At 43.1% G+C, this 17,833-nt stretch overlaps 1 protein-coding gene across 2 annotated transcripts in view; it reads left to right on the plus strand.

The window, feature by feature from the left end:
• Positions 1-17,833, plus strand: part of pard3bb (par-3 family cell polarity regulator beta b) — a 497,556-nt gene that overhangs the window by 236,313 nt on the left and 243,410 nt on the right. The window contains exons 16-18 of one of the 2 annotated variants that reach the window (XM_033986829.2): positions 3,188-3,296; positions 9,361-9,476; positions 17,302-17,346. In XM_033986829.2, coding sequence (XP_033842720.1) covers positions 3,188-3,296; positions 9,361-9,476; positions 17,302-17,346 — 270 coding nt within the window. The remainder of the gene's footprint in view (positions 1-3,187; positions 3,297-9,360; positions 9,477-17,301; positions 17,347-17,833) is intronic. The other variant, XM_033986830.2, reaches the window with a different exon arrangement.

Here is a 17,833-nt window from a genome sequence, read left to right on the forward strand (position 1 = left end):
CAGACACTCTCAATAACCTATCACATTCACACATCTCCTGCACTTGCTCCCTACGTCTCATCCACATCTATATTTCTTCTTCTTCTTCTTCTTCCATGCTCTGCCTATGACTATGTATGGCTGCATCAAATAAATAAATAAATAAAATCAATAAAAATAAAAGAATGCATGTTTTTGAAAAGTATATTCCCACATTAAAACACCAGTAACTGAATTAATGCTGTTAATTTGTGAAAGTTTATTGTAAAAGCAATATGTCCATCCATCCATCCATTTTCTTCCGCTTATCCGGGGCCGGGTCGCGGGGGCAGCAGTCTAAGCAGGGACTCCCAGACTTCCCTCACCCCGGACACGTCCTCCAGCTCCTCCGGTGGGACCCCAAGGCGTTCCCAGGCCAGCTGAGAGACATAGTCCCTCCAGCGTGTCCTGGGTCTTCCCCAGGGCCCCCTCCCGGTGGGACATGCCCAGAACACCTCCCTTGTATCCGCGATCTTGTCCTTTCGGTCATTACCCAGAGCTCATGACCATAGGTGAGGGTAGGAACGTAGATTGACCGGTAAATCGAGAGCTTTGCCTTCCGGCTCAGCTCCTTCTTTACCACAACGGACCGATACAGCGACCGCATCACTGCAGACGCTGCACCGATCCGCCTGTCAATCTCCCGCTCCATCCTTCCCTCACTCGTGAACAAGACCCCGAGATACTTGAACTCCTCCACTTGGGGCAGAGACTCACCACCCACCCGGAGAGAGCAAACCACCTTTTTCCGGTCGAGAACCATGGCGTCGGATTTGGAGGAGCTGATGCTCATCCCAGCCGCTTCACACTCGGCTGCAAACCGTCCCAGTGCCTGCTGCAGGTCCTGGCTCGAAGAAGCCATCAGGACAACATCATCTGCAAACAGCAGAGATGAAATCCTGTGGTTCCCAAACCAGGCCCCCTCCGGCCCCTGGCTGCGCCTAGAAATTCTGTCCATAAATATAATGAACAGAACCGGTGACAAAGGGCAGCCCTGGCAGAGTCCAACATGCACCGGGAACAGGTCTGACTTACTGCCGGCAATGCGAACACAGCTCCTGCTCCGGTCATACAGGGACAGGACAGCCCTTAGCAAAGAGCCCCGGACCCCATACTCCCAGAGCACCCCCCAAAGGACACCATGAGGGACACGGTCGAATGCCTTATCCAGATCCACAAAACACATGTGGACTGGTTGGGCATACTCCCATGAGCCATCGAGGACCCGATGGAGAGTATAGAGCTGGTCCAGTGTTCCACGACCAGGACGAAAACCACACTGCTCCTCCTGAATCCGAGGTTCGACTATCGGTCGGCTTCTCCTCTCCAGTCCCTGGAATAGACCTTACCGGGAAGGCTGAGGAGTGCGATTCCCCTGTAATTGGAACACACCCTCCGGTCCCCCTTCTTATACAGAGGGACCACCACCCCGGTCTGCCATTCCACAGGTACTGTCCCCGACCGCCACGCGATGTTGCAGAGACGTGTCAGCCAAGACAGCCCCACAACATCCAGAGACTTGAGGTACTCAGGACGGATCTCGTCCACCCCCGGAGCCTTGCCACCGAGGAGCTTGCTAACCACCTCAGTGACTTCAGCCAGGGTGATGGACGAGTCCGCCTCTGGGTCCCCAGTTTCTGCTTCCTCCTCGGAAGACGTGACAGTGGGATTGAGGAGATCCTCAAAGTATTCCTTCCACCACCCGACAACATCCCCAGTCGAGGTCAGCAGCTCTCCACCCGCACTGTAAACAGTGTTGGTGAAGCACTGCTTCCCCCTCCTGAGGCGTCGGACGGTTTGCCAGAATCTCTTTGAGGCCGTCCGATAGTCCTCCTCCATGGCCTCCCCGAACTCCTCCCAACCCCGAGTTTTTGCCTCTGTGACTGCCCGAGCCGCGGCACGCTTGGCCTGCCGATACTCATCAGCTGCCTCAGGAGTCCCACGAGCCAAAAAGGCTCGATAGGACTCCTTCTTCAGCTTGACGGCATCCCTTACTTCCGGTGTCCACCACCGGGTTCGGGGATTGCCGCCGCGACAAGCACCACAGACCTTACGACCACAGCTACGAGCAGCCGCATCGACAATAGAGGTGGAGAACATGGCCCACTCGGAGTCCATGTCTCCAACCTCCCCCGGGATCAGGGAGAAGCTCTCCCGGAGGTGGGAGTTGAAGACCCCCCTGACAGAGGGCTCCGCCAGACGTTCCCAGCAGACCCTCACAATGCGCTTGGGCCTGCCAGGTCTGTCCGGCTTCCTCCTCCGCCAGCGGATCCAACTCACCACCAGGCGGTGATCAGTTGACAGCTCAGCCCCTCTCTTCACCCGAGTGTCCAAGACAAGTGGTCGGAGGTCAGATGACAGTACAACAAAGTCGGTCATCGACATCCGACCTAGAGTGTCCTGGTGCCACGTGCACCGATGGACACCCTTGTGCTCGAACATGGTGTTTGTTATGGACAAGCTGTCATATGCTGCAATATGTATCATATTTAATACCTAGTTGAATAATTCTCAGCTATATTTTATATGTTTTAACACTGAAACAACACTAAATGTATATTTACTTAAAATGGTATTCAAAATTAAAACAGCACACATTTATACATACAATTTAAATGTACCAAAAGAATTCCCTGGGGTCATTCTTTTGGCCACTCCTTAAATCCAAAATAATCTAGAGTTAAAATGTACAAATGTCCCAAATGCATCATGGGAGAATGGATTTAGAAACACATTTGGAAGTCCCTTGAGGTGTATTACACAGTAGTACTTAATAACAGTAATAATATGAGGTAGCCTAATTGCTCCTTTGTATTTAATGTTAGGGATTTGGGAAACATTCATTTTGAAATCACCATATGAACACTCACAATATGGACTGGATGAATATACTGACGAAGATGAATACTGTGATAATTTTGTTGGCAGTGCGCCCTATTTCACATTTACTACAATAAAACTGCAGTGGCCTATATTTGAGTTTATTCTGAGAATAGTTTTACTATCATTAACCTACTCCTTGCTATTGTGCAGGTGTGCTATTGTGAGACAAGTGGTTCTCAAGGACCGTCTTACTGCTTGAGCATGGATTCAACAACTGACCTTCTAGTTGGTGTGCAAAGACTTAACTCACAAAACCATTGTGATTAAATGTTTTGGTTTTTTTCAGTGACCAATGGGAGCTACACTCACATGGATGAGGAGGAAGATGGAGAGATGTACGGACAAGAGACATCGTTCAGCAGCTCCGTCCAGCAAAACGCATATCTGCATGAGAGGTTTGTTTAACTATACTGTTTAAAGCAGGACTAAAGCAGGACTAACCCTTACCCTAACCCTAAACCAGGACTAAACCAGGACTAAACCAGGGCTTTATTCACATTTGTTTGATGAGTCCTTTTTAGTAAGCCAGCTTCCTCTGAGCACTCAAATAACACGATTTTGAATTTCTAAGGATTCTTGTCACAGCTAAAGGGATGAAGGTCATTTGTTTCATCAGATTTTTTTTATTTTAAATGTATATGCACATATATTTTCAAGCATTAAATTCAGCAGTCAAAATTCAGAGTCTAAAATTTGCAGTGCAAAACTGCAGCAAGATATGAGATGCCAAGACCTAAGCAATCGATTGTGTGTGACTGAGGAGGATAGTGGACGTTGTTTCCTATTGGCCTTTCTCTTCTGTGGGTGTGGCTTATACTTTAGGATTCAAAGAGATGAGGTTTTGATTAGGCAAATTCTGACCATTCAGACTGGTTCCCTACAGCATTGGTTCCCTACAGCATTTCCTGGTCGAGTCACCTAGGATTGATATGCCTTGCCTATGCCTTGGCATCTCTTTGCTGCTTAAATTTTCATAACAAATTTCACATTGCTAAATTTTGAGGGCCTGAAAAAAAAAAAAAAAAAAAAAAAAAAAGAATATATATATATATATATATATATATATATATATATATATATATATATATATATATATATATATTATGGTGTGTTTTTTTTCTGGTTCTTCACTAAAAACTAAAGCTCAGTGTAATTTTTTACCACTAGATGTTTATATATATATATATATTCTTTTTTTTTCATCAAATAAAATTCAGAATAAAAACAACTCAATGATGTGTTTTCAGAGTGAAAACATTTAAAGTGAGAAATTCAACTTCAACAAAATTATCTTCCATATTCGGAGGTCTACTGTGCTGTTTTTAAGGCCATAAATGTCATCAAAAACCCCTCCCCGAACCGCCACCTTAACGTGGTGGAGGGGTTTGAGCACCCGAATGATCCTGGGAGCTATGTTGTCAGGGGCTTCATGCCCCTGGTAGGGTCACCCATGGCAAACAGGTCCTGGGAGACGGGTCTGACTAAGAGCGGTTCAGAAGCCCCCCATGAAGAGAAAAAGAACAAGGCCAGTTACGTCGCCTGGACTGGCGTTACCGGGGCCCCACCCTGGAGCCAGGCCTGGGGTGGGTGCTCGGCAGCGTGCGCCTGGTGGCCGGGCCTTTCCCCACGGGGCCCGGTCGGGCCCAGCCCGAAGGAACGACGTGGGGCCATCCTCCCGTGGACCCACCACCTGCGGGAGGAGCCATGCGGGGCGGGTGCAGAGAGATCCGGGCGGCAGTCGAAGGCGGGGACCTCGATGACCGGATCTCCGGACATGGAGACTAGCTCTGGGGACATGGAATGTCACCTCACTGGGGAAGAAGGAGCCTGAGCTTGTGCGGGAGGTTGAGCGTTACCGGCTAGATATAGTCGGCCTCACCTCCACGCACAGCTTGGGCTCTGGAACCCAACTTCTTGAGAGGGGTTGGACTCTCCATTTCTCTGGCGTTGCCCGCGGGGAGCGGCGGCGAGTTGGTGTGGGCTTGCTCATTGTCCCACAGCTCAGCCGCTGCGTGTTAGGGTTCACTCCGGTGAACGAGAGGGTCGCGTCCCTGCGCCTTCGGGTCGGGGACAGGTCTCACTGTTGTGTCGGCCTACGGGCCAAACAGCAGTGCAGAGTACCCGGCCTTCTTGGAGTCCCTGGGAGGGGTACTAGACAGTGCACCAACCGGGGACTCCGTTGTTCTCCTGGGGGACGCCCATGTGGGTAATGACAGTGACACTTGGAGGGGCGTGATTGGGAGGAACGGCCTCCCCGATCTGAACCCGAGCGGTGTTTTGTTATTGGACTTCTGTGGTAGTCACAGCTTGTCCATAACAAACACCATGTTCGAGCAGAAGGGTGTCCATCGGTGCACGTGGCACCAGGACTCCCTGATCCCGGGGGAGGTTGGAGACATGGACTCCGAGTGGGCCATGTTCTCCGCCTCTATTGTCGATGCGGCTGCTCGTAGCTGTGGTCGTAAGGTCTGTGGTGCTTGTCGCGGCGGCAATCCCCGAACCCGATGGTGGACACCGGAAGTAAGGGATGCCGTCAAGCTGAAGAAGGAGTCCTATCGAGCCTTGTTGATTCGTGGGACTCCTGAGGCAGCTGATGAGTACTGGCAGGCCAAGCGTGCCGTGGCTCGGGCAGTCACAGAGGCAAAAACTCGGGGTTGGGAGGAGTTCGGGGAGGCCATGGAGGAGGACTATCGGACGGCCTCAAAGAGATTCTGGCAAACCGTCCGACGCCTCAGGAGGGGGAAGCAGTGCTTCACCAACACTGTTTACAGTGTGGGTGGAGAGCTGCTGACCTCAACTGGGGATGTTGTCGGGCGGTGGAAGGAATACTTTGAGGATCTCCTCAATCCCACTGTCACGTCTTCCGAGGAGGAAGCAGAAACTGGGGACCCAGAGGCGGACTCGTCCATCACCCTGGCTGAAGTCACTGAGGTGGTTGGCAAGCTCCTCGGTGGCAAGGCTCCGGGGGTGGATGAGATCCGTCCTGAGTACCTCAAGTCTCTGGATGTTGTGGGGCTGTCTTGGCTGACACGTCTCTGCAACATCGCGTGGCGGTCGGGGACAGTACCTGTGGAATGGCAGACTGAGGTGGTGGTCCCTCTGTATAAGAAGGGGGACCGGAGGGTGTGTTCCAATTACAGGGGAATCACACTCCTCAGCCTTCCCGGTAAGGTCTATTCCAGGGTACTGGAGAGGAGAAGCCGACCGATAGTCGAACCTCGGATTCAGGAGGAGCAGTGTGGTTTTCGTCCTGGTCGTGGAACACTGGACCAGCTCTATACTCTCCATCGGGTCCTCGAGGGCTCATGGTGTGTTTTGTGGATCTGGAGAAGGCATTCGACTGTGTCCCTCGTGGTGTCCTTTGGGGGGTGCTCTGGGAGTATGGGGTCCGGGGCTCTTTGCTAAGGGCTGTCCGGTCCCTGTATGACCGGAGCAGGAGCTGTGTTCGCATTGCCGGCAGTAAGTCAGACCTGTTCCCGGTGCATGTTGGACTGCCCTTTGTCACCGGTTCTGTTCATTATATTTATGGACAGAATTTCTAGGCGCAGCCAGGGGCCGGAGGGGGCCTGGTTTGGGAACCACAGGATTTCATCTCTGCTGTTTGCAGATGATGTTGTCCTGATGGCTTCTTCGAGCCAGGACCTGCAGCAGGCACTGGGGCGGTTTGCAGCCGAGTGTGAAGCGGCTGGGATGAGAATCAGCTCCTCCAAATCCGAGGCCATGGTTCTCGACCGGAAAAAGGTGGTTTGCTCTCTCCGGGTGGGTGGTGAGTCTCTGCCCCAAGTGGAGGAGTTCAAGTATCTCGGGGTCTTGTTCACGAGTGAGTGAGGGAAGGATGGAGCGGGAGATTGACAGGCGGATCGGTGCAGCGTCTGCAGTGATGCGGTCGCTGTATCGGTCCGTTGTGGTAAAGAAGGAGCTGAGCCGGAAGGCAAAGCTCTCGATTTACCGGTCAATCTACGTTCCTACCCTCACCTATGGTCATGAGCTCTGGGTAATGACCGAAAGGACAAGATCGCGGATACAAGCGGCTGAAATGGGCTTCCTCCGCAGAGTGGCGACGTAATCCCTTAGGGATAGGGTGAGGAGCTCGGTCACACGGGAGGAGCTCGGAGTAGAGCCACTGCTCCTACACGTTGAGAGGAACCAGCTGAGGTGGCTCGGGCATCTGCTCAGGATGCCTCCTGGACGCCTCCCTAGGGAGGTGTTCTGGGCATGTCCCACCGAGAGGAGGCCCCGGGGAAGACCCAGGACACGCTGGAGGGACTATGTCTCTCGGCTGGCCTGGGAACGCCTTGGGGTCCCACCGGAGGAGCTGGAGGACGTGTCCGGGGTGAGGGAAGTCTGGGAGTCCCTGCTTAGACTGCTGCCCCCGCGACCCGGCCCCGGATAAGCGGAAGAAAATGGATGGATGGATGGATGGATCCTTCAAGAATAAAATGAATTAAAATTATTCCTGGTTTATTCTAGTACTTGTTCAGTACAGGCCTAGGTCTGGGTTAGTCTCGATCAGAACTAGAAGAGGACCAAACCAAGTCTTCATCTGGACTAAACTAGGCTCAAACCAGGACAGATCCAGTATGAACCTACCCTTAGTTTATAGAGTTTGTGTTTTGTTTGGACAGAATTAGTGGAATTATACTGTCTCTTTTATTTCCAAGCAAACAACGAAGTTAAATCTGTCAACTGGACAAATCGTTGTAGGAGAGAGGATGTTTCACTGCTCATCCAAGCCGCTTCTTCAGTTCTGGTCAGATTGCTGGTGGCCACTGCCTTTAAATCTATCTGAGGGGAGGGGCTAACCACACCGAAACTGTAAATAGCTATTGTCTCTAGTTTCAGCTGAGACTAACCTATTCAGCCCTTAACGACCCTGCTATTGTTCTGGGTCTGAGGATGGAATTGTAGATGGGGGAGAGATTATGTCTCAGGCCCCCATTTCTGTTTAAGGAAGGATTCTCTTTCCTAACAAAAATAGCTTCTTTAACTCCTCTCTCAAACCATTTCTTTTCTCTGGCTAAGATCTGAACTTCACTATCTTCAAAGGAGTGGTTAGTGGCTTTGAGATGGAGATGCACGGCGGACTGGGGTCCAGAGGAACTCTCCAGCCGGTGTTGGTAAATCCTCTTATGGAGTAGCTGTTTAGTTTCTCCAATGTAACGCTCACTGCACTCTTCACTACACTGAATGGAGTAGACTACATTACTTTGTTTATGGCTCGGGGTTTTGTCCTTAGGTTCACCCTAAGGATAAAACCTCGAGCCATAAACTCGGGGTTCACCCTAAGGCAGTGGTTCTTAACCTGGGTTCGATTGAACCCTAGGGGTTCGGTGAGTCATTCTCAGGGATTCGGCGGAGGTCAAGACATGCAGTCAATGCACCCTTTGATGTGCCTATCGAAGTACCCGCTCGACTTAAATGAGACGTTCAAACGGCATAAAAACATAAAACGACAAAAAAACGAAGAAAAGGAACAGACTTTGCTGTGAAAATGACATGAGAGTGGCCAAGGTGAAGCCATGCATTTCTGAACTGGTCTCTCAAAGGCAGCAGCAGAAGTCACACTGATTTGCAGTAAATATTCATTATTATTCTAGCCCGATTAAAATTAGGTGATGGATGTGTGTTAAAATGTTAAAAATAATAAATAGCATAAATACAATAAGTTCATTATTGGAATACATAAGGTTAAAAATTAAAATTATTTCAGTGTGGTAGTATTAAACAAGGTCATGTCTTTGTGAAAAGGTATGTATGTAATTTGTTGATTGTTGTTGAGTTGATGCATTGTACTGGTTTTATTCTTTGAACACAGTGATGTTAATGCACGATTCATTTTGTGCACCAGTAAAACATACATATGTCTTGATTTTGAAAAAAATCCATCCATCCATCCATCCATCCATTTTCTTCCGCTTATCCGGGGCCGGGTCGCGGGGGCAGCAGTCTAAGCAGGGACTCCCAGACTTCCCTCACCCCGGACACGTCCTCCAGCTCCTCCGGTGGGACCCCAAGGCGTTCCCAGGCCAGCCGAGAGACATAGTCCCTCCAGCGTGTCCTGGGTCTTCCCCGGGGCCTCTTCCCGGTGGGACATGCCCAGAACACCTCCCTAGGGAGGCGTCCAGGAGGCATCCTGAGTAGATGCCCGAGCCACCTCAGCTGGTTCCTCTCAATGTGTAGGAGCAGCGGCTCTACTCCGAGCTCCTCCCGTGTGACCGAGCTCCTCACCCTATCCCTAAGGGTGTGCCCAGCCACTCTGCGGAGGAAGCCCATTTCAGCCGCTTGTATCCGCGATCTTGTCTTTTCGGTCATTAAAAAATTTTTTTGACAAAAATAATATTTTATTTTTCAATAAAGAAGGGTTCGGTGAATGTGCATATGAAACTGGTGGGGTTCAGTACCTCCAACCAGGTTAAGAACCACTGGTCTAGAATAAGCTCTTGTGTCTTTTGTTTCTAGTTTCCGAGACAACCTGAACCAAGTGTTGGCGCAGAACCCAAACCCTCGACAGTTTGTCCATGTGAAGGCGTCGAAGAGCATGGACCTGGGTACGCCCTTGAGCAGACAGCACACTGGTGGGACCTTCTAAACCTGTTTGACCTCTGCATGAGGCTGCCTGCATAACCCTCCTCATGCATGGCTACAGGCTACTGCTGCAAGAGCCCCACAAACCCAGTCTGCACAATATGCACAATATCCACAATATGCACATATATTACACACACACTATACACAGGGGTGCCCAAAACCTTAAACCAGGGGTGGGCAAACTTTTTGACACACCGGCCACAGTGGGTTCTAAAATTTGACGGAAGGGCCGGGCCAGAATATATATATGTATATGTTACATTAGAAATTTGGCCTGTAACATGTAGCAAAGCATGAATATGCAAGGCTCATTGTACAAATCGTTTTCCAAATGTATTAATTGGATTCATAATTCATTTATTAATTTTCAGTTAAATAAACACAGCAGAAAAACTTTGAACAAGGTTTACCCTTACCTATTTTAATATAATTTGGTCATGCTCCTCGGGCCATAGTTTGCCCGTGTCTGCCTTAGACCCTCAAGAGGTCTCACTTAGCCTATGAAATTTTCTTTAGATTTGCAATGGGTGTCTACTTCAATTGAACAGTGAACTGGCTGTCAAAAGCCTGCAAGAAGACCAATCGCATGAAGAAAACTTAATTCTGAAGAAGTAGTTGTTGTAACTTATTCTCCTAACCCTAATCACTTAATTATCTTTTAATATAGTATCAACATGATATGGGTACATTTAGCTTAAGGTTGAAGTTAAGGATAGGCAGGTAGTAATTATAGTTATGGTTAGTCTCCATGGAATTAAGTCAGTGCAATGGTCCCAAAAAGGTTGGAAGGATTAAAAAAAAACAAAAAACTGAAAACGATCCCTTTATATTTGCACATACATTCAACATGTACCATAGAATTATATACAATTTACAGCTATGCAAATACTAATATATATATATATATATATATTTTTTTTTTATTTATTTATTTCCTTTTTTTTTTTTATTCAGTGGTTAACAGTCCACCTGTCTGATGCAGTTGTTGAAACACTGTGGTTGGTTTTTGGAGCATTTTCTTTGTCAAATAACAATGCATGTGCCTTTTCTTTTAATCCTGTACAAATCTACCAATTACCAAACTTCAACTCAATTATAAGACTATGATTTCTGCTTCACTCGCTTAACAAAAGAATGTAACAAGCAACAATTTGACTGCTTATTCTGTCTTTATTATGCAAAAAAAAAACAGCTTAGTTTTGAACCTGCTTTTCACCTGTTGGTCTGAGATGACCGATTTAAACTGACATTTTAATAGTAAAAACTTTGAGATTTGCGATTGCTAATGTTTTGGCCCACATTTGTCTACTATGACTTTGTACGCAGTTTCTAGACAATGGCGTATTGTTTGAAATGTCACTCCCTCTCTAAGCTGGATTTTGCAGCGAGAGAGAGACAGAGGAGAGGAGGGGATTGTGGAAATTGCATTGAATAGAAGTCAGCTACGATATGCCACATGCCCGTACATCAAGCCTCTTTGTAGTTTTTACGCACTTGATCTTTGCTAAATGCCAACTGAACCAAATTAGCTTTTCAGTCATGATAGCACAACTGTCAACGCATTGCCAGCAATAAGAGTTATAACAGGAAGCAATAGTGCATACATGCTGCCAGAGATTCCATACATGCATAGTATAAACTAATGCTCTAGCTAGTTCCTCTTTACTGACAGGTTGCTCTTGTCTCATTTGAGTTATGCTTAATATGCAAATAACAAATTTTGCTATACGGACATCATTTTCATCATGTAAACTTAAATCTTAAAGAAGACCTATTGTGCTATATAGCTATAATCTATGACACCTGTGGATCATTATGTTATAATTTGCACATTTTAAATCGCAATATTCATCTTAAACGACTTAATAAAAAGAACAAGTCTGTAAATGTCTGTTAAAAACTCGATTTTGTGTTATAGGTCTGAGTCATAGATTCATTATTTAGAATTTTTGTTTAGAGATTTATTTAAAAGGTGTAGGGGTATTGTTAAAAGATATACCCTGTGAGAAGTTATGGGTGATGGCAAAAAAAAAATAAAATCCATTTAATAGAAAAAAAAAGAATTTGTCAATTTTATTCAAGGTCTAAACTCTTATTGTTTTTACTGACAGAGGATTGGCTGTGAACCTCTCGCTTGAATAGACCCAAGCTGATCATTGATGATTATGATTACGATTTCTATCAATTGCCCTTTGTCGCTGTCACTTGGATGTGTTAGAGGCTGTGAACCCAACATTGAATTCTCCATTACATAATACCATTCCTGATAAATTGGAACAAACTTGATTTTCTACTTATTCTCAATTAAGGTTATAAATGTACACTCTGAATTCTTTTCTTAAAATGACTGGCCTTTTTACCCTCTATGTATCCCTCAATGTCCCCTTGTCCTAGGCCCACAACCAGAATTTTTTTCTAATTAATTTGAGCAAAATTTGTCTTGCCCCAGTACATATAAGCAAGGCAAGGCAAGTTTATCTGTATAGCACAATTCGTACACAAAGTAATTCAAAGTGCTTTACAGAATAAGAAGGACATAAAAATCACACAAATAAAAACATAAATAATCACAAATAATCATCATAAAATTAACATTAAAACAGAAGAGTGCAGAATAAAAACCTTTGCACAGCTAAACAGAACTGTTTTGAGCCTGGATTTAAACATTGTCAAAGTAGAGGCCTGTCTCACATCTTCAGGAAGACTGTTCCAGGTTTTAGCTGCATAAAACTGAAACGCCGAAGTAGAAGTAACTCTTCAAAATATGACCACTGCACGCTGTCTGCATCTAACTGGAAAGCTTTTTACTGTCCGATAATCAAGAAGTGCACTGTTTGCATTCTAGTTGTTAGCATTACTGTGATTGCAAAACTCTGCTCTGAAAGTAATGAAAACCACTTATGAACTCATTGTGGTGAATAATTAGGATGCTCAGAATGAATAAGGTAAGTGAGGAATAATTTTGGACCACTGCAAACCATTTAAAATGTTTGTTTGTTTTTTGTTTTGTTTTTTTTAAGATGGGGAAAATCTGCAACAGCACCTTTAGGTTCCTTTATAAATTATTATATATTATATATTATTATATATTCCTTGAATCTATGCTCCACCACGACTATAAGACTTAGGCGCTGGAGCTGTAATTACATTTTCTTGATTTCATTTATAAAGCATTAATTTCGCCTCACTCTGCTCACATTCAGAACAATGTTTGGAAAAGGGTTTAATTCAGTTAGACCACCTACAAAGTCACTCTTCTTTGATTTGAAGCTTTATAATTTAAATAATGTGATTCATTGGAAGTGAATGAGGAATTATGGCATTGTTTTAAATGCCTGTATTTAAATGCGCTAAGCTTTATTTCTTAATTACATAGTGGCGATTTGTCCATTCGCTAAAACTATGCTAAAATGTCTTCCAAGTAGAGAAGAAGTATAAAAAAGTAATGTTTTCTTAAAGGAGCTCTATGTAACTTTTCTGGTGGAGAGTCTGCCACCTACTTGTCTCCATAGAGATGTTTGCCTGATATGTTCCACAGTGAGGCATTAAATCATTGTTGCATTTATTTAATTAATATTGCCTTTGTTTGTGTGAGCGCTTGCGCATTTATCTGACCTAAGGCTTCTGGTGGCATCACCTGCTTGTTTCCATGGAGACAGGAATGCTTTAAGCCATACTTAAGATCATTTCTGGCAATCAAATCAAATCAAAGATTTTAAGTGGTGGGTCTTCCTACAGAAAAGTTACATAGTGCACCTTTAAAACGTATAAACTGAAAAATATTGAATAGAATGTACTACAACTGAATAGAAGGCTGCATACTACAGTACTTAAGTTACTGTTTTGTGGCATCCCACATTATGCGTTAGCGGGTTTATTCACAGCATGAAAAATGAAACTATTACATAAAACCAAAAAAACATATAATTCAAAGTTTGCAGTGTTCCTAAAATTTACGTATTTGTATGTTTAACTTTTCCCATAGTATGCAAACGGTCTGCAACTCAACAACTCAATTCTCAATTTCAAAACACTATTTCAAGTTTACTACATGTCAAATTCTCATTTCTTCTTGTGGTCTGATTTCTAAGCCTATTTTTGTCTTGTTTTTGCTTCCCACACCATTCAGACACACAGAGTCAAGTTGGTTTTTATTAGGGAAGAATTTGAAGGGAGTTTTGTGGTTGCACTACATGTCTGAGCGCATGAGACAGTGCTACCAGTCAATGTGGTTCTTATTGAGGCTTACATGCTTTGTAGCTTTGGGCTGAGGGAGGGAAAGTGGAAAAATATAAAAGAAGTGAAAGTGCAGCTGTCATTTTTGCTGAACTTTACTCGATATCAAGTAAAGTTCAGCAAAAATGTATCGCAAATATTTCATTGAAATTCATTATCTACAATTGTAATCTACAATTACCTGCCTCAGTAATGGAGACTGAACAATGCATAATTCACTCAGACACATTAAATACAAGTAAGTAAGTAATACTGTGATTTTATCAGTCAAAATATTTGCAAAATGGGCCGTTTCCGAATGTTCACCCTAGCCCGTAACAGCCCTGCACTCTTTAGAGGACTCTATAAAGCCTCAATCACAGAGCAATTTGGACACACACCTCACTAAATTCGGCTCACGTGACTCTGGTGTCTAATAATTATTTATTAGAGAAATCAAGTTTTATCAGATTTGACTGGCACACAAATATTTATGGACTAATAATCACTATTTTAATGGCTCGAGGTAAGTTAAGAGGCTAATGCTTGCAACTTTTTCACTATAACAGTTTATTTAAAAGTGTTTTATTCATAATCAGGGGTTAACAGTGAGATTAACCAGCACTTCTATCTGCTTTCATTCAGTCGTATTGTGTTCAGTTAAAGACTTGTTGCAGCACTGTTGTTTTTTTTTCAACTCTCGCAATGCACGGTAGTCTATATTGAGTAGTGACCACTAATGCACACTACTTTTCAAGGTGCATTGTGTTTTGAGTACACTACTTTTATGCCAGCTGGACATCCGGACACCACTAAAAATGTTGTGACCTCTAAATAGTGCCCTAACTGGGGAATAGTGTGGACATTCGGACATAGATATTGTGCGCAGCTGCACACTAGCTAGCTCACTGTCTCACACGGTCACTTTAATTAAAATCATAAAACATAAAATAAACAACCCATTAAAGTTCAAATTAATTAAACTAAAGACTACCCAATTATTTTTAGATGTAGAATACTTCAGTTTGTGGTGTTGTTTTAACAGTTATAATGCCTCAAAATTTACATTAGCATTAACACTGAGACACAAACATTTCTCTTTCTAAACAGAGAAGTGTCCGCCGGTGAAATATTCATTTTATTTCTGTAGTTTTTAACATATTAGTGACATCCACCCGCACCTCCTTATCCTCGGCCTGATCTTTAAATAATTGTTCATTTTATCATGACTCGGCAAAAACCTTATAGAGATAAAATTGGACAGAAAGTAGTGACGTTAACAGTGAGGTTGCCAGGCACTGTTGTGCACAAAGCCATATATATAGTTTTATGAAGGGCAAAATCATCAGACTTTCAAAAAAAAAGCCAGTCTACTGAAACAATGTAAAATGTAAGTAAAAATACAAAAACTCCTAGACATTTTTGCTAATCTTCAAAATAGAATAAAATGAACAAAATGGGTAATTATAGCTGTTTTTAGTAAAGTAATAAAGTGAAGTACAGATAGAAAAAAATGTGTGCATGCCACCAATAATAATAATTAATCTAATAATAATAATAATACATTATTACTCAATACATGTTTAAATATTATTATTATAGTATTATTATTATTAGTAGTAGTAGTAGTATCAGTAGAAGTAGTAGTAGTATCAGTAGTAGTAGTAGTAGTAGTAGTAGTAGTAGTAGTATCAGTAGTATCAGTAGTAGTAGTAGTAGTAGTATCAGTAGTAGTAGTAGTATCATCATTATGTCTTCCCCATCTGTAAACTATGCATCAAACATGGGACAGGTTGAAATTGAGGTAACTGTCACCACATTAAAGGCAAGAGGAAGACATCACTTTGAGACTAGGGTTAGTGTGAATAGAGCATATTTAGGAGAGGTCAGAGGTCACACACAGGCCTGAGAAATGGACGAGGGGTTATTTGGGATGAAAAGAAAAAAGAACTTAAGTAATCCAACATCACAGTAGAAGGTCCACTTTATAATCAGACCAAGTCATGATCAATTAAACACTTGATTTGATTAGAACAACACCATGTAACTTGAGTAATATTTACAGGTTTGGTGTTGTCAGGGTGAGTTGGAGGTAGGCATAGAAAAAGTTTGGCTTTTTTATAGCTTAAGAAAATTATGTATTTGAAACACTGAAGTATTAATGGGTTTCAGAATGATGAAATATGATCACGGTTGCCATAGCAATCCACAAAAAAAAAAAAAAAAAACAATTAAAAAAAATCTTGAATGGTGAAAAGTCTTCAAAATATCACCTATAACAGGAAACTGAAGGGGGAATGGCACTGTTGTTAGCAAAAGGTGCAATATCCATTTGCTAGCACACTGCGTAGTATTACTGTTTGACATGCTGCGTAGCGTCTCCATGGAGATGTTATTGCTGTGTCTGCAATATATGTCATTAAAATTATCTATCGTTCATTTAATCCATAACAACATTCATTGCTAAAAAATACTTTGACCTGTTCACCTGCTTGTCTTCATGGAGATGGATACGTTTGATTCCATGCTGTGGAACATTCCTAGAATAACACCTCCATGGAGACACCCACACCAGAAGTTACGCAGTGTACCTTTGTGAAGCACAAAATACATTTTTTTTTTTTCTGTGATTAATTAATTAGTTTATGTATTTTTTCAATGAAGCTACAACATACTTTTTTTTGCATATTTTGCCAAGGTTACAAAACAAAGTAAATTCAGTTTCTATTATAAGTGAAAAATTGTAACTGATGTGATGCACTTAAAGGCAGTGCATTGTTTTGTCACTTTGAACTATTCAAATGGATTGGTTAGAGACCACTTTTCTTTTGGCTTTCTTTTTCCTCCATAACAGAGTTATCAGTTTATATATTTAGTTTCAAGTAGATTGAAGTCCATTCACGCCATTCTTATAACAATGTCACAATCACCTTCAACAATATGAAATCACTGAAGAGTGAGCTAACCATTATACAAAAACATTACTCATGTGTTAACAATGAGGGCTTTGCTATGCTCCACAAGAATCACCTGTGATGAATAACTATGTACCACCAATCCAGCTTTTCAAATACGACAAAACTGATCCAAAGGTGTTATGCAGCTGTTATTAATCTCTCAAATAACAAGAAAGAACAACTTTTTATGGATAAAAGTTCAAACATTATGAGACTTTTAGAGCCAGTTATGATCTGTAGTATCATAGTCTTATTACATCAATTTATAGGCCCAACCAGGATATCGACTGAACCGATATTTGAATGCCGATATCCATTCCAGCTCATTAATCTGTAATCTGATAGTAGCAATGTTTCCTAGCAGCTTTGTCTCATAGTCAAAAATATCATGGCAGTTGTTCATGTTGTATTGTGTTTCAAAAAAACAGCAGAGAAGGGTTATTCCTGGTAATAGTAGGCCACAGCGACTTTTATGTGTTGGAGTGAAAATGGTGGTAAAATATGAGTGACAAATGTGACTGTTCTTCATCCAAAAACAACATGTGGAAAGCAGTCTCAAAACTTCTGAATAAGAAAAACACTGAAATAGATGGTTATTTTACATTTTTCAAAGTCAAATAACTTTTCACTTTTCTTACAGTTGAAGATGAGAGCAACATTGGGTCCATGAGTGAAAACACTGCAGGTAGGATGCCATAGTTTTTTCTTGAATTGTAATGTAAAGGGCCATTCAAGAGGTTGTAGATTCAATCCCCCGGACAGGTGTCAGATAAAGAAATTATTCTAATTTAATGGTGCTCTATGTACATTTTCTGGTGGTGAGTTTTCTGCCTCCTTGTTTCCATGGAGATCTTATTACATTGCCATGTTTCACAGTTTGGCATTAAACTTATCTATCTTGCATTTATTCATTTGCTTTTAGGCATTTTTTACTGCTGTAAAAGCTGTGAAACTTTGATTCTGTGGAAATAGATACATTTAAAGGTCCTATATTATGCAAAATGGACTCGTCTGAGCTTTGAGCCATGTTATAATGTAATCAAAAACAGACCTGGAGTTGTGTTTTGTTTCATTCACACATGTTTGAGTAACCTTTTACTCTTCTACTTTGTGATGTCATGAAGCTGTAGTTTTCAAGTTAACAGCTACCTTTTACCTTTTATTCAGTAGAG

Source organism: Periophthalmus magnuspinnatus, chromosome 21 (assembly GCF_009829125.3).
Source record: "Periophthalmus magnuspinnatus isolate fPerMag1 chromosome 21, fPerMag1.2.pri, whole genome shotgun sequence".
Taxonomy (NCBI): Eukaryota; Metazoa; Chordata; class Actinopteri; order Gobiiformes; family Gobiidae; genus Periophthalmus; species Periophthalmus magnuspinnatus.